General features: G+C 38.7%; 1 protein-coding gene across 3 annotated transcripts in view; it reads left to right on the top strand.

Moving 5' to 3' along the window:
• Window positions 1-1,574: 1,574 nt before the first annotated feature.
• The window catches only part of col17a1b (collagen, type XVII, alpha 1b), a 29,184-nt gene continuing 3,607 nt past the window's right edge, over window positions 1,575-27,151 (top strand). The window contains exons 1-49 of one of the 3 annotated variants that reach the window (XM_023288564.3): window positions 1,575-2,049; window positions 3,172-3,224; window positions 5,445-5,495; window positions 5,642-5,749; window positions 6,997-7,308; window positions 7,418-7,474; window positions 7,607-7,642; window positions 7,774-7,824; window positions 9,584-9,730; window positions 10,176-10,604; window positions 13,108-13,191; window positions 13,777-13,839; window positions 13,919-14,077; window positions 14,509-14,601; window positions 14,684-14,728; window positions 15,550-15,693; window positions 18,467-19,015; window positions 19,105-19,155; window positions 19,253-19,270; window positions 19,368-19,394; window positions 19,493-19,555; window positions 19,646-19,750; window positions 19,855-19,917; window positions 20,737-20,772; window positions 20,906-20,959; window positions 21,066-21,101; window positions 21,188-21,223; window positions 21,328-21,390; window positions 21,720-21,755; window positions 21,931-22,002; window positions 22,089-22,115; window positions 22,565-22,600; window positions 22,688-22,723; window positions 22,808-22,888; window positions 23,888-23,923; window positions 24,023-24,115; window positions 24,501-24,581; window positions 24,673-24,732; window positions 24,837-24,896; window positions 24,980-25,006; window positions 25,145-25,204; window positions 25,310-25,396; window positions 25,518-25,556; window positions 25,712-25,822; window positions 25,910-26,029; window positions 26,127-26,237; window positions 26,432-26,584; window positions 26,667-26,786; window positions 26,920-27,099. In XM_023288564.3, coding sequence (XP_023144332.2) covers window positions 3,182-3,224; window positions 5,445-5,495; window positions 5,642-5,749; window positions 6,997-7,308; window positions 7,418-7,474; window positions 7,607-7,642; window positions 7,774-7,824; window positions 9,584-9,730; window positions 10,176-10,604; window positions 13,108-13,191; window positions 13,777-13,839; window positions 13,919-14,077; window positions 14,509-14,601; window positions 14,684-14,728; window positions 15,550-15,693; window positions 18,467-19,015; window positions 19,105-19,155; window positions 19,253-19,270; window positions 19,368-19,394; window positions 19,493-19,555; window positions 19,646-19,750; window positions 19,855-19,917; window positions 20,737-20,772; window positions 20,906-20,959; window positions 21,066-21,101; window positions 21,188-21,223; window positions 21,328-21,390; window positions 21,720-21,755; window positions 21,931-22,002; window positions 22,089-22,115; window positions 22,565-22,600; window positions 22,688-22,723; window positions 22,808-22,888; window positions 23,888-23,923; window positions 24,023-24,115; window positions 24,501-24,581; window positions 24,673-24,732; window positions 24,837-24,896; window positions 24,980-25,006; window positions 25,145-25,204; window positions 25,310-25,396; window positions 25,518-25,556; window positions 25,712-25,822; window positions 25,910-26,029; window positions 26,127-26,237; window positions 26,432-26,584; window positions 26,667-26,786; window positions 26,920-27,099 — 4,549 coding nt within the window. In that variant the 5' untranslated portion in view covers window positions 1,575-2,049; window positions 3,172-3,181. Of the gene's footprint in view, window positions 2,050-3,121; window positions 3,225-5,444; window positions 5,496-5,641; window positions 5,750-6,996; window positions 7,309-7,417; window positions 7,475-7,606; window positions 7,643-7,773; window positions 7,825-9,583; window positions 9,731-10,175; window positions 10,605-13,107; window positions 13,192-13,776; window positions 13,840-13,918; window positions 14,078-14,508; window positions 14,602-14,683; window positions 14,729-15,549; window positions 15,694-18,466; window positions 19,016-19,104; window positions 19,156-19,252; window positions 19,271-19,367; window positions 19,395-19,492; window positions 19,556-19,645; window positions 19,751-19,854; window positions 19,918-20,736; window positions 20,773-20,905; window positions 20,960-21,065; window positions 21,102-21,187; window positions 21,224-21,327; window positions 21,391-21,719; window positions 21,756-21,930; window positions 22,003-22,088; window positions 22,116-22,564; window positions 22,601-22,687; window positions 22,724-22,807; window positions 22,889-23,887; window positions 23,924-24,022; window positions 24,116-24,500; window positions 24,582-24,672; window positions 24,733-24,836; window positions 24,897-24,979; window positions 25,007-25,144; window positions 25,205-25,309; window positions 25,397-25,517; window positions 25,557-25,711; window positions 25,823-25,909; window positions 26,030-26,126; window positions 26,238-26,431; window positions 26,585-26,666; window positions 26,787-26,919; window positions 27,100-27,151 lie in introns of those variants that run through there. The other 2 variants (XM_023288566.3, XM_035956480.2) reach the window with 2 other exon arrangements.

Raw genomic sequence — 27,151 nt, 5'->3', positions numbered from 1 at the left:
TCTATCTATCTATCTATCTATCTATCTATCTATCTATCTTGTATAAAAATATAGTTATAATTGACAATTCTATCTATAAAATGTCACAAAAGATCCTTTTAGGTTTCCTATGGCCAGGGTTGGTGGTAACAATTTGCACGTTTTGTCTAATTAGGACTCAGAAGCCCAAATATGTTCAGTTTACTATAATAGGGGACAAAGAAAAGCAGCAACAGAACTTTATTTACTTTGACAATGCGTCAGTGTTCAAATAATAACTGCTTATTTCAAACTTTACTGTTTCACCTCGAAACTATTCCAAGTGCAAACCAAATCAGATCAACACAGGTTTAAAAATAAATAGTTACACACTCTTCAAAATGTGTCTGCACTTTCTCTCAGGAGAAAAGTGTGCTCCTGGAATTTATTTATCATAGCAAAAAGTTTAACTCCATACACAGAGTTACCTACTTGAAATGATAAACTTGAGCTTTATATCCAACGTGTCTGTTCCCTATAAATTATCTTTTACGGTTAACAATAAACTAGCTGAAGAGAAATCATGCCTGCAGGCCATTTCAGCAACAGATTCCCACACAGCCCACAGTTCCCCAAAGTATTTACTCAGTCAGGGCTGATATTGTAGCACCAGGTTGTCTGTTTTACCCGGGGAAAACTTGTGGTTTCTCTACAACATTCTGCCATGAATATTTACAAAGAATCATTAGTGTTCATGACACATTATCTTGATTAAACCCTGAATGATTAACAAGTGTTTGACTATTTGCGCTTCTTTAAAGCTCTTTTGAAGCCCTCATTCTGGAGAAATAATGAAGCCTTATCAGGAGAAGCCTCAATACAAACTGGAGAGTGTTTCATCCAAGAAAAATCTTCACAAGGAAGTCAGTTCTTTCTTTTCTTGTACTTTTTTTCCTCCCCACCCTCCCGGAGTCCGTTGCTTTCCGTTAAGATTTATTCAAACTCGCACATAGATGTGAGCGGAGCAGCTCCTCCTCCAGTTTTCACTGTCCTTGGGGCCATTTGTTTTCCATCATTTGAGCAGATTAGAGTCATACTGTGCCGTGAGTCATGCTGGGTGGGTGGATGTCTGCACAGGGTGTGGTGGGTGAGGGAGCCTACTGGTGCTTGCGGCTGCCAGTGGAGGAATAAAAGCATCTAATTTGGCTGGAAATTGCATAAATGTAAATGAATGGATGCATAGTGGGAACTTCTGTTTTTATTATTATGATCATACAGTTTTAAAAACGGCCTCTCATTTGGGGGGTGTGCACGTGGGATCATCTGAGGACTGTCACATGAAAGCTATCAGATCTGGATAATAAACAGGAAAAAGCAGAAACTGATCCTCAGATAGCTGCAGGAACATGATGATCTGTGCAAAGGTTGAGGAGCATAGTGAGGAAAAAAAACTGCAGTTTGGTTATGCAATAACACAGTGGCTGAAACCATATTGTATGGAATAAAATCTGTGTTCCTTCTTCCAATATGTGCGCCAGATGTGATCCAGCTGCAACAGGATGGATTGGCTGCGCGCAATAGATCAGCGGACCCTGAAATAGCTGCGCTCCTGTCCACAGAAGAAAGAAAGAAAGAAAAAGAAAAGAAAGGAAGAAATCCCACCTCCCAAATCACTCCTTTTCCACCTCCTCCCCCAAAAGTTTTGAAAAGTGGTGACCAAAGCAGCGAGCAGCAGCAGAAGAAGAAGCAGGAGGAGTTCATCACGTTTCTTTTCTACAGTCGACTATCTGTGTCTGCGGGGCTGAGACTGACGGCTTAATTGGTTCCCTCAGGCGCTGTTTTCTTTTTTAAAATTCAGCTTTCCGTGCCGTCTGCTACACCTGCCTGCCAAGCTGCAGCGCTGATGGGCGCGGCTGGGACCGGTGCCCAAATCTCTGTTTTGACTTGCCTGGGAAAGTTGAGCGAAAAGGCACAAAAGGACCGAGGAGTTTAAGAACATCCCTGCAAGGCGCGTCAGCCTCACATAAACTTATTGTTCCTCCTGCGGATCATCCTGAGAGGAACTCCTTGATTTGCTCGAGCTGGCTGAAGGTAGGATCTGAGAAATATACACTGGAATAACCTGGAGACTTTGGGGAGGAAAAAAATAGAAGTTGTTGATGCTGGATGTTTCTTCTCACCTGGCTGCTGCATCTCTGCACTAACAAACTGCACTCTGGGAGTTTGGTGATGGGCTGTCAGAGTTGTGATTTTTTGATTTTATAGGCTTGGATGGCTTTAAGTCCACTATATTCCTACAAATCTTCTACAAGCACTTCTTGGCTTGTTTACACAATCCAGTGGGGGGGATTTTTTTGTTACTTTTTAAAGGATCACTTATCTGTTACTGTGATCTCAGGATAGTTTTACATCCACTTTTGCCGTGCTATTTGCATCCATCTAAATATACCACAGGAACTGGCCCCACTATATCAAGCTTTATGTGTCAGCACCCTTTATATTTGTTGTTCATATCGGATAACTTCATAAAAGCTTTAAGGAGATGGTCAGGAGGAGTGAATTCACTGAGGATTACTGGTTTGCTTTTCTCATAACTGGAGATTATCTGAGGGCTTGAAAGATTTTACAGGGCAGACGCTGTGATTTTGGAAAAGAAGGGGCTCTTGGTGGAGATATCTTTGGTGTTTTAAAATGTTAAAGTTGTGCAGGAGATGAAGCACATGCAGTTAAAGGTCTGTGGCTGGCAGGGTGTGGTGAGGATGGTCTTTCAGAGCTGTGCACTGATCCACCAGTACTCCTTTTGTTTCCTTTGTTAGTTCCATTTTAAAAGGCACAAAAGTAAATACAAAGTCTGCTGAAATCTACAGATGATGCCTCATAGCTTTTCTTGTGGAATCTCACGAGAGTTAAACGTTAGAGTTGCTTATAAGGTAGCAGCTGAAGTTTTTTGTGTTTTTTTTTTCCTGCAGAGTTTGTGTCTTTGTTGAAGCAGGTTGTTGAAAACTGTGTCTATTGAGACTGATGTGATGAAATGTTTGCGTCTTCAGTGGGACAAAACTTCCAATTAGCGCAGTAAACAAGCGGCCTCTCCTTTAACCCGAGTCATTCCAGGCGTAACTTTTTTGGCCTTTTCCCACCAAATGTTTGCTGAAACTCAGTTTTACCACAGCTGGCACAGAACATGCATGACCGTGGTCGATGTTTTATCACCAGATAAGATGGGATGGACGAGTTAACAAGGCAGATGGACATCTCGGGAGAGAGGGGTGAGAATTTTGCATTTTATTCCTCAAGTTTTGAAACTGCAGATGAAAAACAAACATGAGGTAAAGGGTCGGTTCAACTTAAACACACATGAAAAACACAGTTATGAGTGTATCTGAGAGAAATCTGCAACCAAAACTCCTGAATTTACTTTTATTTATGTTGCTAAAAGCAGAAACTTCTCATTTCCACAAATCTCATTGTGGCAAAGAGATGTAAAAAATCAGATTTCTCATTTTAGACCTTCATGACAGATTATTGTGGAGTTAAATGTGCATTCAAGATCTCCAAAAAGTACAAAGTTTTCCTTGAATCCTTCATCCTGGTGATGGTGGTGTCTCTCTTCTCTGGGGGCTTATTATCACTAACATCACGGCATGCCTTTAGTGGTGTCAGTTTCCATTTCTAAGGATACAAGTCATCCTCCGGGTTTTCCTCCATTTAGTCACAGCTAAATGTCAAAGCACAGCTTGTCCAGGCCCAAAAGAGTTTTAACACGACGAAGGATGGAGAGGTCAAATGAAGGCTGATTATAGGTTTGACACCCACCGAGAGAAACATATAATCAGCCACTCTGTCCCCTTATTTTATATGTCACTTCCAAATGAACTAAAATTTATGTTGTACTTTTCAAACCGGTAGTTAGAATATGCTTCACAGAAAAGACAGACAAGATAATGTACTTTGGAGGAGCATAAAAAAAAGCCAAATTTGTACGTTTTAAGATGCTTCTTGTCGCTTATGTTTTGTTGGAGGCTTCTTCAGAGTCAAGGAACAGCAGCAGAACAATCAGTCTTTAGCCCTCACCCTGAAACACATAGAAAACCCTAAAAGGAAGGAGAACAGGAGTGAGGAGGCAGCATGAAATCTAAGTAGAATCTAAATGATCTACAATTGAAGCCAGTAAAACTCAACAGGCTGCAGCTAGAGAACAAAACGCCTCTCGGTTGAAGAGGGGTGTTATTAGAACCAATTATCTGTACCCATAAATTACACAAACTTTAATTGAACGATTTTCTTTTTTTAATCTTGTAAAAACTTTCACTTCTTGCCTCCATCTGCTATAAAACAAAAGGAGCAGATGCTGACTTGTGGAGAAAGTTTTTGGCCTAAGTGAGAACATGTGAAAGAAGAAAACCCAAGTTGAGACTGAAGGTCCATTAAGGACATTAGAAAAAGTCTTATGATGAAAATAAAAATCTTAGCACAAAGATCCACTTACTGAAACTTTTCTGGATCATTCATGGAGATTATTTAGCTGTACACTTTATTAAATAACCCTCAGGACTAGTATCTGCAGATAAAAGCCTCAGAACAAAGTTTCTGGGAACTTCCAATAAATGAGTCTTGCACTGAGAAGCATTTGTCGGTAAAAATCAAAACCACGACGCCCCCAGAAAAGACTGACATGTCATAAATACTTGTCTGATATTTTGTTCTATATATTCAGTTTTGGAACATCTCCTGCAGCTCGTGATTTACGAGATTTTGACAAGATTTGAACTCAACAAACTGAGCTGCCTCAACAGATTCACTTAATTTAGTGTTCAGACATTTTGGCGCCAGTTTATTGATAATTACATTTTTAAAAAAGCTCTTAAAGTCCAACTAATGGCTTTTTAATGGTTAATAAATCATTTAAAACTTGAAAAATCTGTTTTAAGGCACCAAGAAGAGCCACGGTTGTGTGAAAAGTCTCTCTAGTTGATGTCAATAGTCAAGTCATTCACAAAGTCCAGTATGCAGTTGATAATGTTAGAAAATCAATACAAAGTGCTGCAATTTTTCTTTAATTTCTGAAAAGAATACTCATCACTGAAGTGTTTTTCTAACAATTCTCAGAAATCTTAAGTTGTTGATATGCGTTTTAACTGAACAGTTTATTAAAGGGTTGTCTTGCTGGTTGAGGATAAACACCAACCTGGCAACACAATCATATTTCTTATAACCGTTCCAAAACCAAAATAAAAACCATCATTCCTTTTCAATAAGTCCTTAGTTACTGTATTTAAAAATGTTTTTATTTGTACTGGCATTTCGACTTTAGCACCATCTCTGAGACATGAATTCAGATCTAGACGTGTAAAGATTCCTCCAGTCTGTTAGCTGAGATTAACATGTCAAAGTTTGAAGAACGCAGTTTGAAGAAACGACTGCCAGCTTGAAGCAAGGATGAACAGAAACTCAGTGTTCACAGGGATAATCATTTTTCTCTTCACCAGTTGTGACAGAAACCGTAACCACCACAACCAGACTGACTTCTCTCCCACCAAGTGAGTCTTTTCTGTCTTCCAGTCATGTTTGCCTTTTGATTATTGTCTGTAAACTAAAAGTGTAATGCAGTAATTATAGCTCTGAAGGAAGTACCCCGATGAGTAAGAGCGTCTCCGTGTTTTGCTGTGTGTCTTGTCGTTGCTAGAGGGAACCAGCGGATCAAATCACAGGAATATGTCCAGCAGTGCTGGAGGGCTGGGCTTGGAGAAGAATGTCTTAACCCAGAACAGCAGTGGAACTTACTTCTCCTCATGTGAGAACAACTTTCCATCCATGGGCCAGAACTGGGAAGTTGTGGCTTTGTCTTCGGACAAAGTTATGAAATGCCCAGTGTTGTATTTTTAACTGCAAGTAGAGAGAAAAAGTTTTGGGGTTTGTGCTTTAGTGAAGTTTTGAAGAACTTCTAGGCAACAGTGGAGGAACTATTGTATTTTGTTGCTTATATAGACGCAGAGGCACCACTTTGTAGAAATGTTAGATAAAAGTTCCAAAACTAAAAACTCTTCAGTCTAGAAAAATACGAATGTTCTCAGGTACACGGAGACTGATGTAGCATTTTACTGTTGTAGCTGGTTCAGTCTGAGCAAGTTTACTTTAATTTACGGGAGCCACGAGTGAAATATGTTATCTTTTAACTGCTTTTTGCTCCACAACATCTCATAGGGATTTTTGCTTCATTTTTGTTGCTCCTGTTCAGTTATTTGACAGGTATAACTACAGGTACTTTACAAATTAAGAGTCTTGTACACAGAATTTATGAAGAACATGTAAAATGTGGTGCTTTGCTGCTGATAGTCAGTTGATTATTCAATCAGTTAAGGGAGTTTTCATGGAAAAAATGCCAAACTGACTGTTTCTAATTTGTCAAATGTGAGAATTTGCTGCAATTTCATTTTAATTAAACTCTGCAATTTGCGAACACAGTTCTTCCACTTAAAGTTAACTGATTCTAATAAACTGGACATGCAGCAACATGAAAATTGTCTGCTAGTGAGCATAAAATGAGTACATAGTGCATGAAGAGCAAAGTTTTCACACAAAAAAATCAACATGTTGCGCTATCAGAATTTTAACTTCGAAAATCTGAGATTTTTCATAAAACAACACAACAAATTAGGCATTTAAACTTTGAACTATTCTAATTAAACTTTAACAACTGTAAAACAAATGTCTGCTTATGATTTAGAATAGAATTTTCTCAGAAAATTTGAACAGAATGTTAGTCAATAATCTGTAAATTGCAGCATTTCCACAAATATTTTTTTCATTTTTGATCAGATATTTATATTCAGATGCATTATATCATGTTTTCGGATGTTTTGTATGACAAACTGGGATAACCTCAGCTGCCAACATGTTTTTGCAGTAAAACAATGCAATACTTCCTCTTGAAATTAAGTGAAGTCGAAGCAGAAACGTCCATGTGACTCTCACAAAACTTGCAGAGTTGATACAGTTGCAGGAAATGAATAATAACTGGTGTGCATCATGTTTTTCCAGCCTCTGTAGGTGTAAACAGCGGTAGCTACAGCTCCTCTGGCATCTACCTCGGAGGAGACTCCTCAGGAGGAGGGGATGAAGGGGGGAGCTACATAGATGGAGAAAGCTTCGGAAGTGGAAGCAGGGTAGGAGGAGGTGGAGGAGGTGGAGGAGGTGGAGGAGGGGGCAGTTATCTCGTGAGCTCTGTGACAAAGGTCCGGTCCAGCTCAGCAGGCGGTGCCAGGAGGGCCCAGACCGCTGGCTCATCAGGAGGCCTGTCGCCAGCTTTCCGAGAGAGGAAGACCATAACCAGCCGCTCGGGAGGTTATGACGGTGAGATCCTGTCTGTAGAACAAGAGCTGCACGGTTGGCATGAAACAGAAGCAGTGAAGGAAGCTGGCCATTTATACGCCTGCTTTAACTGCTGTGTTTTTTATTCTAGGGAGTTCCAGTGCTAACTCCTCTCCAGAGTTTTCACGCAAAGACTATGGAAACTATTGTAAGTGAGAGTGACAGCTGTAAAATACAGCATTTAATACTTCCTCACTGCACAGATTCTGCCCTTCTTTACCTTATTTCACCCTGTGTTTTTGTTTTTTTTCTTCACCCCTTTTTTTCTGTTTCCTCTCAGGCTCCAGCAGCACCAGAGGGAGGAGCGAAAGCAGAGGTATTCAATAATAGTTTCTTCCCCCTCTTCCCTTCATTATTTCTGCACCATCTGACTCTGAATTGCCCTGGCTTTACTTTTTTATTAAATCAGGATTCCTTTGTCCATTGTGTGTTGTGTTTTTTTTCCAGAGAGCGAGATTCGAGCAAGATTACAAAGTGCCTCCCCAACTGCCTGCAGATGTAAGACACTTGAGACACGCTGGTCCATTTTGTTATGCAATTCCTCACAAAGCACCAAACCATCCTTTTTTTTTTTTGTTCATTCAAAGAACCACTTGGATTGGGAATTTTTTTCCCCTCTCTGTGTGTTTTTTGAATTATGCTGCTGTCAAACCATCTGGCTCAGACTTTCAGCACATCACAAACTCACATTCCGCCTCTCACATGCAAGTTTATGTCCACGAGATTCCAATTAGTAACACATGTGCCGTTACCTCCCCCCAGCAGAAGATATATATCAGCAGAAGGAGAAGGGGACCACATGGAGGAGAAGTTTAGGGCCAAGCTTGTGGTGGAAACAGTGGCACACATGAGTCACTGCTTGCTGCACCTCCTAGTCTGAAGCTGCACAGACACTCATCACCTCCCTCTGCTGGTTTAAATTCATGCTTTCTGTCATTTAATCCACATTTTTTAACAGTTAGTCATGTTGTGCCACCCCTTCAGACTGCTGTGTTTTATTGCAAAGAAGTGGAAGAAGAAGTACTTTCACTGAAGTATAAAACTGCATAGCAACAAATCAGAAACAGCGCTTTTACTCCAGCACCTGGACTTTACATGTTATGCTACATTTTACTGTAAATTCAGAACATTTAATAGGGAATACTGCATTTTTTTTAACCATGCTGCATTTATTTGACAGATAAACTTTTACACAGCAGGATATTACAGCTGAAACTAATGATTATTCCCTTTGTTGATTCATCTGTTGTTTATTTTCTCAATTAATTAATTAGTTGTTTGGTCAGTAAAAGGCCAGAAAATGGCAAAAAATCAGTTGCAGCACTTTACCAAAGCCCAAGATAACATTTTCAAAGGTAATGTTGGAGTAATGAAAATATTCAGGTACCGGTATCTGAGAATTTTTGCCCTTTTTTCAAAAAAAAAAAAAAAAAAGCTCAATAGCGATCAATCAGTTATCAAAATACTTGCAAATACATTTAATATTTGACAACTGATTAATCTGTTCATCGGTGCAGCTTTTACGGATGTTAGGTAGAGTTGTATATTAAGTTTTAAGCTTCGATCCTCCTCCACCAACATAATTTTAAACATTTAAATCAGATATGTCACACACAGGGGCCACTGGGAATTCTAGTGCCAATCCTGATCATTCAGATTATTATTATTTATACTTTTTCAGTGGTACTTTCACTTACTTTAAAAAAAAAACACACACAAAAAACTGCACTTACTCACAGAAAAATTCCTGAAATGAAAATTTCTATTATTATCACTCACATATTCTTAAGTATAAAAAATATAAATACTTTCAATGAATTATTGTTGCTGTTAAACTGTTTCTATTATTGACTGTACTTGAGGTTTATTTTCATCAAAAAAATGGACTGGATGGCTGAAAAACTGTTTTTTTAAATATATGTTGTGCCATGCATTCAGTGAACAGTATCCAGGTAAAATGCAGTCTTTAGACAATGTAAGTTTTATAGCAGTGATATTTTGTTTGTGGAATAATCATAAAAAAACAAAAAATGTAAGGCCACAGTTTGCCGTCCTGCTCAAAACTCTGTAAATGAGCTTTAATAATGGTCTCTATTTCTGTACCACTTTGTAGCTGGAAACTACTTTCACTCATGTTCTGTACTTTGCATATAATCCAACAGACTTTCAGACTAAACTGACACTTTGCAGTGAATTTCCCAGAGATGTTGTACTATTGCATTTGCTGAGCGTTGCTTGTGCGACTGTGGATTTGCAGGGACAGAGCTGGACGACGTGAAGAAGCTGCTGAAGGGACGCTCCAGCAGCGTCAGCCCCACGAGATCCTCCAGCGCCTCCATCACGCTGCCTGTCCCCAAAAAGGCCAGCGTGGAGACCAAGACCGTCTCAGTGGCCTCTCAGTCAGGTAGAGTTACTAGAGTCGCACATATCCACATACTGTACATGCACAGACACGCTGTCTCCCTTTCAAATAACTTCAGGCGGTGTCAGATACCTCTCATCGACTGGTCCAAAGCATCTGGTTTTCTTTTAACGGTACTTTTTCTGATAACAGATGTTTCTGATTATGCTGGTCACAATACACCTGGAATCTGCAGTGGAAAAATGCTTGAGTCCAATGTGGAGGAACATAGAATATCTATAATATGACAAAACATTTAGAGGAATTGTAAAATAACATTAATATCAATCTTTGTGTGGAAATAATGTCACAACAAATCTTTTCAAGGGTCTAATGAAACAAGATATACATATATATATAAATATACTCCATCACACAGTTCAGAAAAACAGATGCTGTCTACGATGATGTATAATATAATATTTATTTTTGTGTCTTTTCTTTTTAGCAATTTCATCTTCATTTGGTTCTGGTGCGAGATCAGGCTTCAACACCATCGATATATCAGGCCTGTATGATAATAGTCTGACAACTGGCCAACTTGATTCTGGTGTCAAAACAAGCCAATATGATGTCACTGTGACGTCAGGCCAGTATGATACTGGTGTCAAATCGAGCCAGTACGGTGGCAGTCTGAAATCAGGCCAGTATGATGCTGGTCTAAAGTCAGGACAATATGATACTGGCATGAGATCAGGTCAGTATGACACGCTGGACGCCATCCTTCCCACTTTCTCGTGGTCCACCTCCACGCTGCCCTCCACCTCCACCACGGTCGTCGCTGGCAACACCAGCAGCTACAGCTACCAGGTCGGCACGAACAACATGGCGGGAGGCACCTCGCCGCTAAGCGCCACATCACCCTCATCGCTGTCAGGTGAGACCAAATGTCCACGAATGATGAGAAAAACGAAATTTGTCTTGTGTTACAAAACAGCTGCAACATCAGAACATATAGCACAACATATGATGAAACAATACAGCACAATAAAAACAGAAATAAAAACAACCCGACCACTCATAGTACAATAATACTTAAAATAATGCATAGTAAAATAATGTCCAAAGACCTGTACATTGCCCAAATATTTTTACTTGTGTTATTTTACATTCTGTATATAGTAACACTAAAATAAATTAACATAGGAATAAGCAAACAAGGCCACCATGAAAAGGTGTGTAATATCTTTCTTTTGAGATTTAGAGATCATAACAATCAGGGTCACACTTTTCAAATCCAGTAGTTGTAAATAGGGATGTCCAATAATATATTGACATAAAAATGTAAAATCGGTCAATATTGTTATCGTTTTTTTTGCCTATCATGAAAACCGATAATTTAATGCCTGGATTTCACTGGCATTTACCGGCTCATATAGGGAGAGAGGGAGAGTGTGACTGAAAAGAAATGGCATTTTTTCCATAATTTAAGTTGAAATAGTTTTCTTATTTTGCATAGACAATGTTTACATTTTGAAAGCCTTGTTGCATTTGAGAATGCATCCAAGGCAGCATCACAATAAAATTAGACATGACGTATTAATTCCACGACAGGAGATATGTGATGTTACCTGAAATTAGTTAAATAGCCCACATATATTGGTATCGGTAAATATCAGAATCAGAAATTGAGAATTGGACAATATCCACAGATCGGTTTTTGGCAAAAAAGCCAATATTGAAAATCCCTAGTTTTAAACATACTTTAGTACTCTAAGGCTGCATGTTTGTCCACGACATGCTCCCTTTCCATGCTACAGGGGCATGAATGTGCTCAGAATAGGCTAGAATAGTTTAGTGTAAGTCACTGTCATTGATTCCCATTTAGACAGTGAGCAGGTATTCACTGAATTTTGCAAAAACTGTTTCGGATTAGTATCACTCACTGTCCATGTAATCCACGCCTGAGAGTCTGTCTGTAAGAATAATAAACCTCATCATGTCAATCCTGCATGTTGTTCAGTCTGATTGTTCAGACTATATTCTGATCATAATATACACATAGCTTCTGTTAGCAAATTATCTGTCATAGCATGAGACTGTCGTTAAAAACGTTGTTAAAAAGTCAAAGTATAGTATGCAGTTAAAAAGTTAACGTCGCTATGTTGAAAAAAACGTCAGTATAACGTCATTTAAAAGGTTATGGTATGTCTCATATGGATGTTGAAGGTACTGTATGTGTATTTACTAAAAAAGAACCTTTCAAGCAAGAATCTGTTACCTTAAATCAGCTTTATTCATACAGTAAAAACTTCTCAGGTCAGTAACTCTCCTTGTCTTCCATTTGCTGTAGACCTGACAGAACTGTATGTCTGCAAGAGAATGTGAACAATATGTGCGTCCTACAAACAACAGAATACAATCAAATAATTTATTTCAAAACAAGCAGAGTACATATACTGTAACTTCCATGCAACAAGCAGTAGCATGTTCAAATCACTCAAAAAACACAAACGTACATGTAAAAAATGTCATAGTATGTCATGGACAAAACGTTAAAAATGTCATCGTGTAGTATGTCAATAAAAAGTCGCTAAAAATGTCATAGTATAGTATGTCATTCAAAAAGTCATAAAATGTGTTCAAGTACTGCACCTCACATTTTTATTCTATCAAACTAAAAGTGAAGAGTTTCAGGTAATGTGAAAAAAAGTGATGGCTTTCTCTGTTTTTCTTGTCGTTCTAAGTTGAATATCTTTGGATTTTACACTATTTGACAGACAAAGCAACACATCTGCACTTATTTTATAAATGTAATAATGAATCTGTGTCAGTCTTTCATGAGAACAATGCAGACCATCATGTATGTGTTACAGTTACTCCTTAAATTTATTACTTTTTTATTTCTTTTTCATTATTTGTCTTTGTATATCCAGTGTTCTTTTCTTGTTTCCTTGTCATACATGTGCTGTTTTATGATTTTATGTCATTTAATCTTTAATCCTTTGTCTAATTTTTGAAATTTACCCCTGAAAAAAGGTTCCTAAACTTAATCAGTAACTGTAAGGCCAAAATGATCAACCTTGTGCTCTGTGAAAACGAGACATTACGTTTCCTTGTAGCGATCATTTCAGAGTGACGTTGAAAAGCACTGGCATTTTTACTTACACTCAATCAAAAATTCAAATCAGAGACTAAAAATATATTATTAGAGCAGAGAGTTGGAGACTAATAGCTGGTATTAGTGAAGCTTTCCTAAAATTCTCAGCTGCAGCTCTAAGAAATTTAATGCAACAAAAATAAAGCGCTTTTAACTTTTCATCCATTTTAGTCATAGTAGGACCAGCAGGCCTCTCTAGTGAACGTGCCTCAGTAAATTGGAGGCACAGGTACGCCCAGGTTGAATGACGTTAATCAAATATCTGCATCTTTGCTTCCAGTTTACGGCTTTCAGAACAACCTGGCGCCCACATCTGGCAGTGTGCTCACCACCAGCGGAGCCAACGTTAACGCCAACCTTGGAGGTACGACAGGAAGTTTTCTGTAGCATTTTAACCCTCGTGTCGTCAAAATTGACCCATTTTGAAGTTTGAAAATGTGGGAAAAAAATACTTTTTCACAGTGAAAGTTTTGATGTCCACATTTTCAACATTTTTGGGAATTTTTTAAACATTTTTTGGTGGAAAAGAAGAAGTGTTGAAAAAAATGTTTAAGAACATTCACACAAAAAAATCAAGATTTTTTGTGAATGGTCTTAAAGAAAATACTAGAAGTTTCACTGATATATATAATCACTTTAGATATTTTTAGGATTTTTAAAAATTTTTCTACTCATTTTTTGAAAATATTTACAAGACTTTTCTTGCTGAATTTAGGGGATTTTAAAAAAAACTTTTAAGGGAAACTTTGAAGGAATTATTGGAGTTGTCTTCTGGAGGTTTTGCAAACTCAAAAATTTGGGGGATTTTTTTTCTGAATTTTTTGATTTTTTTTCAGACAAGGAAACAACATTTTTTAGTGCCTGTAAATGAAGATCACAGGAGGGTTAAAAGCATCAAACATGTAATATAATTTAAAATCTTACATGAGTTTTTATGTGGGTGTTTCAGGATACGGTGTTCAGAAGAATGTGTCAAATGGTGGCACCATCATCAGCACTGGAGTCTCTACAAGTGAGTCTGCAACAGTTTAAATCCCCTGTTTTAATAAAGAAGTTTTCACACGATTCCTGAATTTCTCTCTTGTTTTCAGCCGCAAGATCCCAAACTGATGATTCCTATAAGCAAGGCTATAAGTTCATGGTGTCTGAGAAAGAGAACGTTCCAGCAAAGAGGGACACAGAAATGCTCATTTTGGCAAAAGACAGCGGGAAGCATTTCACCAGCAGCAGCAGCGTCCATGTAGGAGGAGGTGAGTCACAGACTGCTGCCCCCTTCTGGAGAGAAACTGAAGCGTCCCTCCTGTCCAACTTTCTTTGGAGTCAGTTTTGCCTTCTCTTGACAAGTTTGTAAAGCAGGTTTTCACATGTGAGTGCTGTATTTAAATAACCAGAGTACTGGTCATTTGGAAGGAAAAAAAAGTCTGAATTAACTGATCTGAATTTGAATTTACCTTCAAAAGTTGTTCCTATTTCTTACCAAAGTATAATAACATCACTATCACTGTGCTAACATTATTGGTACCTTTTCACTTTTATACTCTGCATCTATAAATTAGTTTTTTGCCTTGTGTGTAGCTGCATTGCATCATCTATGTTGTCTGTAGCAGTTTGACACATCTGCTGCTTGAAGACAATAGAAAAAAAAAGACTAAAAATGTGAACTTATTTTCCTCTTTTCCAGGTTCTCTGTCGGGAGATTCAATAAAGAAGGAGAAGCTTATTTCTAGCTACACTGAGATGGTCCCGCTGAAGTCAGAGACAGGCAACTCTTATTGTGAGCAGCCATTACGAACATCACACAAAATGAGTCCAATTATAAGAGTACATTATTGACATTAAATTTGTTTATTTAATAGATGGATCACCTGGAGTTGTAATGAAAGACAAAGCCACCTATGCAGGTATTTTCACAGATTTTTCTGCTGAATTGGTTAGTCGATCGACCATTTGGATCATCAGATTTAGTTGTTTTTGTCATTGCTGTTGGAAAAATGGTGAAAACTGCTCAACATATTCTGATTCTATTGCTTTAACCCTCGCGTCATCCTGCGGGTCAAAATTGACCCGGTTTAAAGTTTAAAATTTAGAAAAAAATATGTATTTTCACAGTGAAACTTCTGATGTCCACATTTTCAACATTTCTGGGAAATCTTTGAACATTTTTTGGTGGAAAAAAGAAATGTTAAAAATGTTTCTTAAGAAAATTCACAAAAAAATCTACCAAAATCCAGCGAATTTCTCTGGATTTTGGTTGATTTTTATGTAAATATTCTTAAAGACAATATTACAAGTTTTACCGATATATATGTAATCACTTTAGATATTTTTAGGATTTTTTTGGAAGATTTTTACTCATTTTTTGAAAATATTTACAAGAATTTTCTTGCCAAATTTGGGGAATTTTTGTAAGTAAAACTTTTCAGGGAAACTTTGAAGGAATTATTGGAATTTTCTTCCTGAAGGTTTTGTGAATTTTCAGAAATTTGTGGAATTTTTTTGCTGAATTTTGGGATTTTTTTCAGACAAGGAAACAATATTTTTTGGTGCCTGTAAATGAGGATAACAGGAGGGTTAAATGACATTTGAAGGCATTTTTTGACTTTTTTTTTCTCAATTTTTTGAAGTTATATTCACTGATAAGGAAAATAATAGATGATGTTTACATGATTTTGCACTGTTTGGTGTTTGAAAGTGATTATTTAACTCTCGGTTCTGCCTCCAGAGATTCACAGGGACAGCGGCCTCTTCGGAGGTGGAGGGTTTTGCTGCTGCTCCGACTCATGCTGCTCCTGGTGGAAGTGGCTGCTGGGTCTCCTCCTGCTCTCCCTGCTCCTGCTGGGACTCCTGTTCGGCCTCATCGCTCTGGGTAAGGTTCACTTCTGCAACATTACGAGATTTACACTCATACGGGAACATAAATACCTCCCTAAAGATAAAACTTTGGGAGGCTAAGCTCTGCCGTGTCTGGGAGTAACTGTTTTTGTAGCAATAAAATGTGTGCTTCAGCTTTTATGGGGTAAAGATCATTATTTCACAGCGCCGTGAGACAATAAATGCAGTCCTCCCCCTGGAAATGTGATCTCTGGGTGCTGTCCCACTCTATAAAGCCTGGCATTCATTGTCAGCGGAGCAGCTTTGGAAATGGTTGCTTGATGACATAAGAGATTCCGATGGTTTTCCCTGCAGCAGGAGAGCTGTTGGTGTGGATTTGTACTGATAAAAACGTGATAACAACAACAAGAACATTTACAATCTCTGGGAGTGCAGGGATCACAGCTTGTTGAACAGTTATTGACTGATGCACACATATAATGAAGTTTTCTGGTACTCAGTATCCTCTATAGTGCATATTTGTGCATCTTCAAAGTCGATTTTGCATGATTTTTAGAAAATAGATGGTCTGTTGTGGGTTAAAGGTCACAAGGATGTTCAATAATCTTTATATTTTATAGTTTTTTGTTTATTTTTTCAAGGGACACTTAAGTTAAGCATGAATTGAATAATACTAAGTGTGTGAACTTGCAGGTCTTAAAGTGTTTACACTATAAGAGTAAAGAAGACGACGAGTCCTTACTAAGATGAAGATTCAACTTGATTTACACTTCCATATGACACCATTACCATTGTTTCCATTATGAAAAACCTCCAGAAAGGCCAAGATAACACTAAGAGAGCTTGTAACTTCAGACCTTGCTTAAGAATCCTCCCATTTTTTTTAGTTTTCTTCAGTATCAAAGTAAACAAGTGATATCTTTCTGTATGTGTAAAGATGAATTGCAAAGTCGAACTGCTTAATATCATGTTTAATTGCATCAATTTGCCAAATATAGGCAAAAAACTGTGGCTAAAGTGTCAAGTTTGGCAAAAGGGAGCCCACACACTGATTTGTTTCCTTGGTAATGTGTCTGACAAAAGAAGTTGACGTTGACTCTTTGGCTTTGGATGATTTTGGCAGCGTGTCGTGGTAAAAGGTTAGCAGCTATTTAACTGAAGAGCAAATAAAAGCAGCAGTGACTGGAAGGTCGCCCGTTTAAATCCCAAGAATGAAGAATTCATGACAGAGCAACACTCGCCCCTCCTTAGTTACAGTCCAGTCCATCACTAAGGTGCCATTTAGCAAAGAATTTAAACTGCTCAGATCAGACTGTGGTTGTTTTGCACATCTTCAGGTCTGAATGTTTTAAACTGTGATGCTGGTTAAATAATGCTGTCTTTAAAATGAAAACAGTAGATATATAGAGATTGTATTTTATACAAATATCAACAACTCAGAAGTATTTTTTTTGAACTGGCTGCAAATATTATATTTAATTTGGATTTATCTGCTGATTATTTTGAGGTTAATAGTTAAGCCTATATATTTACTTTAAAATTAACTCAAACAATTAATTGGTTAACAAAACAGATTCTAATTAATGAAATTATTTTTTATTTATTTCTAGCATATATATACAAAAAGTAACTGCAACTTACACATTAACATAGTTTAATTATGTAATTGCCATTTGGTTGTGTTATTTTTCTATGTTTTCTGTATTTTCTATTTGGATATAAACTCTACCAGTTGAAAGTTTGGACACACCTTCTCATTGTGTTTTTTTTTTTTTTTTTTACTTATGTGATGATCGGCGTACATGAATCCGTCCTCAAAAAGAGACCAACGGATTTGGATGAAATTTTTAGGGAAGGTCAGAAATGACACAAGGACCAAATGATTAGATTTTGGAACGGCTTCAAAATAAAAGCATGGAGGGAATGGTTATTTTAAAACTAGCAAAACAAAGGCTTGCATAAAGTGATGAACTGATCAGCAGACCCTTATAAGAGTAATTTACATGCTATTCGGTATCCGTACCTAACGTACACATGCTTAAACACACACCTGTGCTGAGCGCAAGGTCATTTATTATTAAAGATTTCATTTGCCGGAAATGATGCAAAGACTGAGCAGCCTTGGCGGAGTACTGCGCTCTCTGAGTGCTTTTCTTGTTCTTTATTTTGACTGCTTTCTATGTAGTAGGTACATTCTTTCATAGTTTTGATGCCTTCGGTGAGAATCGACAATGTAAATAGTCATGAAAATAAAGAAAAACCATTAAACAAGAAGGTTTGTCCAATCTTTTGACTGGCAGTGTATGTTTCAGGAGTCAGACATCTTTTTTCCTTTTTTTTAGTTTGTAACAACTACAGTGTTTGTTTGTTCTTCGTTATTATTTTTTAACTGAAGTGTTTTTACTTTCTGTTATTTATATCGTGTAAAGTTTCCTATTACCTGCATACACATTGTATTTACAGAAGTACACCTCCTCCTAACTAAAAGGTTGTGTTTACAATGTTAAATATTTTGCATCTTTCTAAAGCATCCTTGGAATTTCAGTCCAAGTGTTGTGTTTATGTGCAGTCATTTAGAGAGAGAAAGTGACTTCTATAATCAGAGTTTAATTTGTGAATAATGTGCATGAGTGCAGTGTAATGCTCCTTTGGATAACGTGACAGACAAATAACACAAGTAATCACTGACAGTTGGAATAACATGAGGATAAATGTAGTAAAACAAGATGAATTCTTAACCTGTGGAAAATACTGTCAAATTACTGTGCATTAATGTGTGCAAATCTAATATTTTACCTTTGTCTCAGCTGAGGATGTGAGAAAGCTGAAGAATCGAGTGGCGACGTTGGAGGCCGAGTCCTCAGTCGCTGCTGCTCGCACCAGTCGGCTGTCAGGCTCCTCTAATGACGTCAACACCTACGTCATGGAAGGTGGAGGAGGCGGCGGCTCTGACAACACGCTGTACCTGGGAGCTGGTGGTGGTGGTGGAGGAGGCTCAGGCTCCAGAACACGGGTCGGGGTTGCTGCTGGTGCTGGTGGTGGTGGTGCTGGTACTAACGGTGTTGACATCAGCGTAGGTGCTGGTGCTGGTACTGGTACTGGTGCTGGTGGTGCTACTGCTGGTGGTACTTCTGGTGCCAGGGCTGGAGCAGCGGGCAGCGGCTCCAGTGGCGGTGTCGGCACCAGTGCCGGTACCAGTTTCCATGGCGGTGCCGGCACTGGTGGTACCGGAACCCGCTTTACCACCAGCACTGGCCTCGGGGCTGGTGTGAGTGGAGGACACATCGACGCTGGTTCCCTTCAGATGGCCATCCAACACATGTTAAGATCTGAAATGCAGTCACAGACCTTCAGAGGTACTGCACACAAACACATACACAATCACACACACACACACACACACAAAGTTCACAACCACTGAACTGTCATCTTCTGCTATTCTCAGCTTTCCTAGCATCCTCAGTGCAGGGAGAGAGAGGACTACCCGGACCTAAAGGTGAAATATTTATTTCATTAAACTTGCATCTTTTTGAGTGAATCAGATTGAGGTTAGCCGTGTTTAATTTATTTATCTTTTTTACAATCCTTTTCAGGTGACACTGGACCTAAAGGTCAGAAAAAAAAAAAACACTTTTTCTAGAAGTCTTTTTCACTTACAGTTCTGCTTCATTTTCTCATCATAAATATATTTATGTGTTTCGCTTGCAGGAGATCACGGTTTCCCTGGAACTCCAGGTAAGAAATATTCTTTACCCTTCACCAATTCATGCATTTCTTCTGAGTGTTGTGTAGCATCATTATGTCATTTTACTGATGGTGACCTTTGACCTCAGGTGCTCCAGGTGTGATGGGTCACGCAGGTCCTGAAGGTCCGAAAGGACAGAAAGGAAGCGCAGGTACAGAAAGCGCTTCACTTCACACTGCATGATGCAACTGTTGAGCTGATTTACAGGGACTGAGTGTCTGTGTGTTAAATGTCTGACCAGGTGATCATGGAGTGGAGGGACCACCAGGTCTCAGGGGTCGTGAGGGCCCAGCTGGCCCCAGAGGAGAACCCGGACCTCCAGGATTTGGACTTAAAGGCGACAGAGGTATGATTCGGATTCACAGCAAAGTTGTCGTCATTCTAATAACTCCTTGTTTAGAAACAATAAGTGACTGCAGGATCTTCATAGTGTTTGTTTGGTTTGTGTAGGTGCTAACGGAGATCCTGGGGTTGCTGGTTCTGCTGGACCTTCTGGTCCTCCTGGACCAAAAGGTGAGCTCAATCTCTCTCTCTTTTGTTTGTCATAATTAAGTGAATAAATGAGTTTATCGCCTCATGATGGGTATATGAGCTACAGAGGGCACCAGGTGGCAGCATTGAGCCAATCTGTGAATAGTGCCTCATTCACCTACACGTGCTGCTTCTACTGCATTGACATCATATTATAGACTTTTTAACACACATGTATTCTGTGTTTAACTACTTCAATTAAAAGCACGCAAACAACTTTAATAAATCCAGTGCAAATGCTGTGTATAAATGTGTTTTTCCCGCCATCCATTCTTATAATTAACACCCACAAAGTGCTGTTTCACTGAGATAATCAAACCTGTTTGCCTATACAGCATACAAATGTATCAATAAGTACTTATATATGTCCCCTGATGCAAAAAATATAAATACTTATTGGGCTTCAATGTTTTTAAAACACACTAACATACACATTTATTTATTTATTTTTAATTACAATTTTACTTTATTTACTCACATATATTATTAGGAATTTCAGAGTTCTTGCATAATTATGTACATAATAAGTTAATCTAATTGACATAAATTCTGAAGTTTACAGAAAGAACAGGTATCCATAAAGTGCTATTTTATTCCTGAATATTGGGACTTTCTTCCTTCTGGGACTTTTCAAATAATAAAATATTTGTTAAACCTTTTTTGTCAATTCACATTATTGTTCATGTCAATTTTGTTTGATTTATGTATTTAATTTTATGTGATTAATGAGGTGTGTAGAAGCTGTCATCTTGGTTTTGTTAAATTGCGGTTTTCCCTCTAATAATTATATCTTCACTGTAGGCTCATCTGGAGCTCCTGGGATTCCAGGCCTACCAGGTAAGGTTCTGTCATTCCTTTAGCATATTAAATTGTTATTTATTTTACGTGCTCAGTTCAATATTATCAGCTGAAAATAATATTGGCAACCTTGACTTTTTTCTTGATGTTTACATGAACTGTTTTGTTGCAGGTCAACCGGGATCTCAGGGCTTCCGTGGTGAGGCAGGATCACCTGGGCCTAAAGGTGGGCAACACTGACGTTATTTACTTTCTAAATACAGGAAAAAAGGTTGTTTTCTAAAATGTTATACTCTACAATGTCACTGACAGTCACTGTTGTCACTCTGCAGGTGACAGAGGACTTGCTGGGTTCCAGGGAATGAAAGGTTTGTTGTGTCTCCATCAGGTTTTTGCAGAATTTGTCGGGTCAGTGAATGTTTCTAACAATACTTTAATTCATTGTTTATTTTAGGTGAACCTGGCGATAGAGGTCTCACAGGATTTAAAGGTCAGCACAAGTTTGTTAATCGAACTGTATTTGCAGATGTCAGACGGGGACGTTACAGTTTGTAGTCTGCATGAGTTTCCTAATCCGGTTGTTCCATTTCTTAGGTGATCCTGGTTTTCCGGGTCTGGTTGGACCAGCTGGAGAGAAAGGATCTAAAGGATCAATGGGTGAGTAAAAGAACCTCCAGATTCTCATAAGAAATTACATAATTACTAAATCATTGATTCTTCAACACTCTTACTGTGGTTTTGTTAGCTGACTGTGTTAAATGAAGGTGATGCGTGTGACTATATCAGATGTTTTACCATGTACAAATACGGAAAAATCTCTGAAAAAAATTGTATATAATTATTTTACTAGGTCCCTGTTTCTGAAATCATAAGCTATTAACTATTATAAAACTATTGGAACTGATTTCAGTGCAGCAGTGAGCCTGTCCTGGCTGTGACTACTTATTCTTGTTTAGTATAATATATATTTCTGCTTTTTACATCAGGACCTTCTGGACAAGATGGTGTTAAAGGATCAAGAGGTAACAAAAAACTCCTTATATAAGCAGTGCAAATACATGTATTTAAATATTATTTGATTGCAATAACACAATTCAAAGATAAACGACAGTTCAGCTAAAAGCAACACTTTCCTTTCTACACACATGGAAAAATCTTTACTTCATCATAACCTATATTTCTATTTTTGGCCCTCAGGTGACCACGGACCTGCTGGACCACCTGGACTCAGAGGACCTTCTGGGCCTCCTGGAGATGCTGGACTTCCAGGTAAAGCTATGAAATCTAATCTTTAGCCATATCAGAAGTAGTAGGTAATATGAGAAGGTATATTAATAACATCTCCCTATTCATAGGAACACCCGGACTTCAAGGACCACCAGGTATGAGGCATATATATGTACACACACAACTGTTAGAAATGTCCTTATTTTTGAAAGAAAAGCATTTTTTTAAATGAAGATGACATTAAATTAATCAGAAATCCATTCTAGACATTGTTAATGTGGTAAATGACTATTCTAGCTGGAAACAGCTGATTTTTAATGGAATATCTACATAGGGGTACAGAGGAACATTTCCAGCAACCATCACTCCTGTGTTCTAATGCTACATTGTGTTAGCTAATGGTGTTGAAAGGCTAATTGATGATTAGAAAACCCTTGTGCAGTTATGTTAGTACATGAATAAAAGTGTGAGTTTTCATGGAAAACATGAAATTGTCTGGGTGACCCCAAACTTTTGAATATTGTAGCATAATATTAATTCTGTGGCATAACAGTATTTTACTTGTATTATTCTCCACACTAACAATGTACTTAAATGTTTTTAGGAATTGCAGGGAATCCAGGAAGACCTGGCGCCAAAGGTACAACCACTGAAAAACTCTTTCTAAAATACGCTGTTTGTCCTGTTTATGTGAGTTTCTTATCTGAGGTGTGTCTGTTTATTTAAGGTGACGCTGGTGAGGCAGGCAGAATCATCAATGCAGGTAAGAGACCAGACAAAACTGGTATTTTAACACACCATCGATGAGACGACAGCTAGAGATCTGACCATCGCTTATGTTTTCCAGCTGGCTCCACTTCTGTTGGCATCCCAGGACCACCCGGGCCTGCTGGTCCTCCCGGCGCTGCAGGACCTCCAGGATTATCAGGTTCACCTTTTGATATGTCACTGTTAAAAAAAGAGAACAAAAACAGTAAATTTAAACAAACAATCAAATAAATATATGCTGTCAAAAAACTAACAGCGACTGCCAAAAAATTATAATTAAAAAAATGTAAATTGAAGTAGAATGTCTTAATTCAAATAAAGGGTAAAAACAATAAATTTAAAGATATCTTTATAAAATGTTCTTCAGAGAAATCATGTTATTTAGCAACTTTTTTCTAAATTATATTAATCAAACACTGTAAATAAACTGATAGATCTAACTGATAGTACAGACAGTAATTAATTAAGCCAAATAAAATGCACACCACTATTGATTCTAGCACATTTTATTTAATTTATTCATGTGAAAATTTTCAATATGAACAAATTTCTCACAAATAATTCTGCAGAACCCTTCAGAAGGAATTACATAACTAGTAATGGCATTTCTCTGTGGTACAATTCAGCTTGTGGGCTGCAACATAAAGTTTTGTTTTGTTTTGTTTTTTTTAAGTTTTATCTCAATAAATATAAACATGAACACACCCTCTGACTTTGCGTAGCACTGCCACTGCAAGACCAGTGGGGGCGCAAGATACCAACTACAGAGCAGTGTGTCTTTGTACAGTATTGTAAAGAGCTGAATATTTAATTACGAATGGTTATTGTCATTTTACATAATTCTGTATGTAACTTAAGAAAGCAACAAAAATAATGTATAAATAATATAGTAAAGTTTCTTTAAAAATACATGTAAGTTGCATAATACTTAAGATAAGTGTTGGGGTTAATTTACATATAGTGTCTGTAGTTTTACAGACTCTTCTATAGAATTTAATAATAAAAAAATGTTATCCTTAAAGAAACATTTTCTTTAAAATCAGGATTGCCTTTGACAGCTCTCACAAAGAAACTGCATGACCTTTTTCATATCATGTATCTCAGCCCTGCATGACTCTACCAACCTCCAAGCGTTTATTTATTGATTGACTTTCCTCAGGTCCCATTGGCCCTGCTGGTCTTCCTGGCCAACCTGGTATGTCATTGTGCTTTTATTACTCCCAAATTGTGCCTTTGAGATTCAGAATGAGGCCTCCAGAGTCTCATACATGCTGCGTTTTGTTTGTCTCTGCAGGTCCTAAAGGTGACCGAGGATTTAAGGGAGACGCAGGAGAACCAGGAGTAACAGTGAGAAGCAGTGAGAGAGTGAGCTCCAGCATAGCAGAGAGTGAGTGTTTCCTTGCATGATTATCTTAAAGACATGCAGTATTTAGAAGACAATGTTATTTTTTCAGAGAAAAATTAAGAACAGAAGCTCAAATATTGAATTTCTGAATAATGTATTTCCTCTCAGCGCACTCAGGTGTTTGATGGTGGCTAATACTAGAACCTTAGACAGGTATTATTGTTCAGCTGATGCCCCAAAGCCAGTTTCTTGACTTGACTGTTAGTATTATCCTGTATTTAAGTCTGTTGTGGCCACAGTAACCTCTTACACAGGATCACTTTAATATACAGGGAAATTTATTGTTGTTTTCTAGACTTCCACCCTTGATCGACAGTCTCCACACAAGACTTCTTTAATTAAAATGATGTTTTTGTTTCTGCTTTAGGGCAGTTCGGTGCCAGTGGAGGTGCAGCACTTCCTGGCCCACCTGGCCCACCAGGTCCACCCGGGCCCCCAGGCCAGCCAGGTAAGTATCTGCAAGTGGATCATGCAGTGTTTTTATGTGAAGCTCATCCATCTTTCATATCAGACTTTTTATCATCTTTCTTGATGTTTAGGATATGGAAGACCAGGACCTAAGGGAGACAAAGGAGACCCAGGCTTTTCATCCAACTCTGGTATGATCCCAAATCAAAGCTTGTATTTTGTTTTTCTTTGAGTTTGACTTGTAATTAGCAGTAACATGGTGACACCATTGATTTCAACTGTGCTATTCTTCCAGGATCATATTATCCTGGACCACCAGGACCACCTGGCCCTGCTGGGCCTAAAGGATCAACAGGTGATTAGATTTTTGTAAAGTGACCTGATTTTTTTTTTTAACTTTTTAAAACTTGATCCTGACATTCTTCATTTTTATTTTAGGTTCTCCAGGACCAAGGGGATACCAAGGTAATTGTCTTTCTTTATTTGTGTGTCTTTTTGAAGTCACTCACACTTTTCACCAAGCATTTGCATTTGTGACTCTTATGTATGACTAGACTTAGCTGAGAGTCTTTCCAGCATCGGTAACTGTCATTTGTGTCTCAGGTGAACCAGGCCAGCCAGGTGTGCCAGGAAATCCAGGAAGACCAGGAGCCTCTGAGACGGGTCAGACCATCAGTCAATCCAAACACAAATAATCACATTACAGTATATACAATATATAGCTCCAAGTGTTGCTCAGGAGATTCATGCTATATGTCATTCCTACAGTGTCATCTTATGGTGGAGTACGCGGGATCCCTGGACCACCAGGTCCACCAGGACCTCCTGGACTTCAAGGACCACCTGGACACAAAGGTTAAACACACTCAAATCTGTGAACAATGTCAGTGTTTTATAGTCTGTACTGTACATCAGCACTGTGTCTGTTTGTGTGTGTCACATGATGATCATGCTTTGGTTGTTTATCATATCTAAGGGGACACTGGAGCTCCTGGGATTCCAGGCTCTTCAAGAGGTAGAGAAAACCATAACTGTCTCATAAATACTCTTTACAATTATACACAAAGTCTAGTGTCACTTTCTTGTAAAGGCACCAATAGTTGACAGTGGCTTTTAAGGTTTGAGTGTGTTTGTGCTCTACAGGCTCATAACTATTATATTTTTCTTCAGGCGGATCAGTCTCTGGTCCTCCTGGTCCTCCAGGTCCTCCTGGTCCTCCTGGCCTGCCAGGCTCCTTCTCTTCCTCCAGTGACATGCGGCAGTACATTACTGAGTATATAGGTAAGATGTCTCTGAAGTGATATGACTGTAAATCAGTCACTGTTGGGGAACAGAACAGATTATAAACCTAATCTTTGCTCCATGCAGGTAGAGCGACTCAGAGTGGCATCCCTGGACCTCCAGGCCCACCTGGACCTCCAGGAATCCCTGGAACCTTCTCTGGCTCTATGGAGGACATCTCTGCCCGTATCATTGCATACCTGCGACGTAAGGATTTATTTTACTATATCAGGGTGATTAACATGTACATGTGGGACATAATTTATGGTTTGGGGCCACCTGAAAATCTTTTGCTTAATTTCAGGTTCAGATTCTGGTTTCAACTTTGGTGGTCAGGGTCCTCCAGGACCACCTGGTCCTCCTGGACCTAGTTCTGGATCCTTCACAGTTAATGCTCTCATCACCATGCTTCAGAGTGAGTACAATATACATTATTGCTGAGCTATTTGGTCTCAGAGACATACTTTCACCACACTGAACTCCACAGTCACAGGAGCCTACTGTGTCTTTAAGCTCCTCATCATCATCTAGTTTGACTGAAGATATAAAAGTCTTGTTTTAAGATGCTGCACTGGCCTGAACAGTGTGTCTCTACTGTGATCTGACCAGGAGACGATGTGAGGAGATACATGACTGGACCACGTGGGCCACAAGGACCACAAGGACCACCAGGACCACCAGGGGCGTCAGGGGCATCAGGAGGACTTTCAGGCACTTACAGAGTAGAAGAAGTAGCCCAATATGTCTTCAATATAATGAATGGTGAGCACACTGTCACAACAGAAAACAGACACCCTGGAAGCGATATCTGGACTTCAGTTAATCAGTTTATTTTTATTTTCAGACAGAGGGATTGCTAGAGGTCCACCTGGGCCTCAAGGTCCTCGTGGACTTCCTGGGCCTCCTGGTTCAGGAGGCTCTGGCTACAGTGCCGCTACAATTGACTATTCTGCACTAATGAGAAGTAAGTATTTTAGTATATATTCTCATTAACAGACACTAACTATTATTCACTTGGAGAGTAATTATTGACTCCATGATTTGGATTTATATCTGCTTACTCTCTCATCATCTTCCTCATATATTCATCTACTTAGATCCAGACTTCCGTTCGTGGATGAATTCTAACGTACACCAAGGCCCTCCTGGTCCTCCGGGTGCTGCAGGCCGACCTGGCCCTCCTGGCCCTCAGGGGCCACCAGGAGTCTCCACTTCCACTGTGTTTGGGGCAGGAGGTCATGGCTACAGCATGGAGGACATTCAGCGTTACCTGCAGGGTGAGTTTGGCAGACAGGATGACAGTCATGTATAAACTGATGTAGGCTGACT

Source organism: Amphiprion ocellaris, chromosome 16 (assembly GCF_022539595.1).
Source record: "Amphiprion ocellaris isolate individual 3 ecotype Okinawa chromosome 16, ASM2253959v1, whole genome shotgun sequence".
Lineage (NCBI taxonomy): Eukaryota > Metazoa > Chordata > Actinopteri > Pomacentridae > Amphiprion > Amphiprion ocellaris.
The sequence above is the reverse complement of the archived record's forward strand: the minus strand, read 5'-3'. Positions and strand labels throughout refer to the sequence as shown.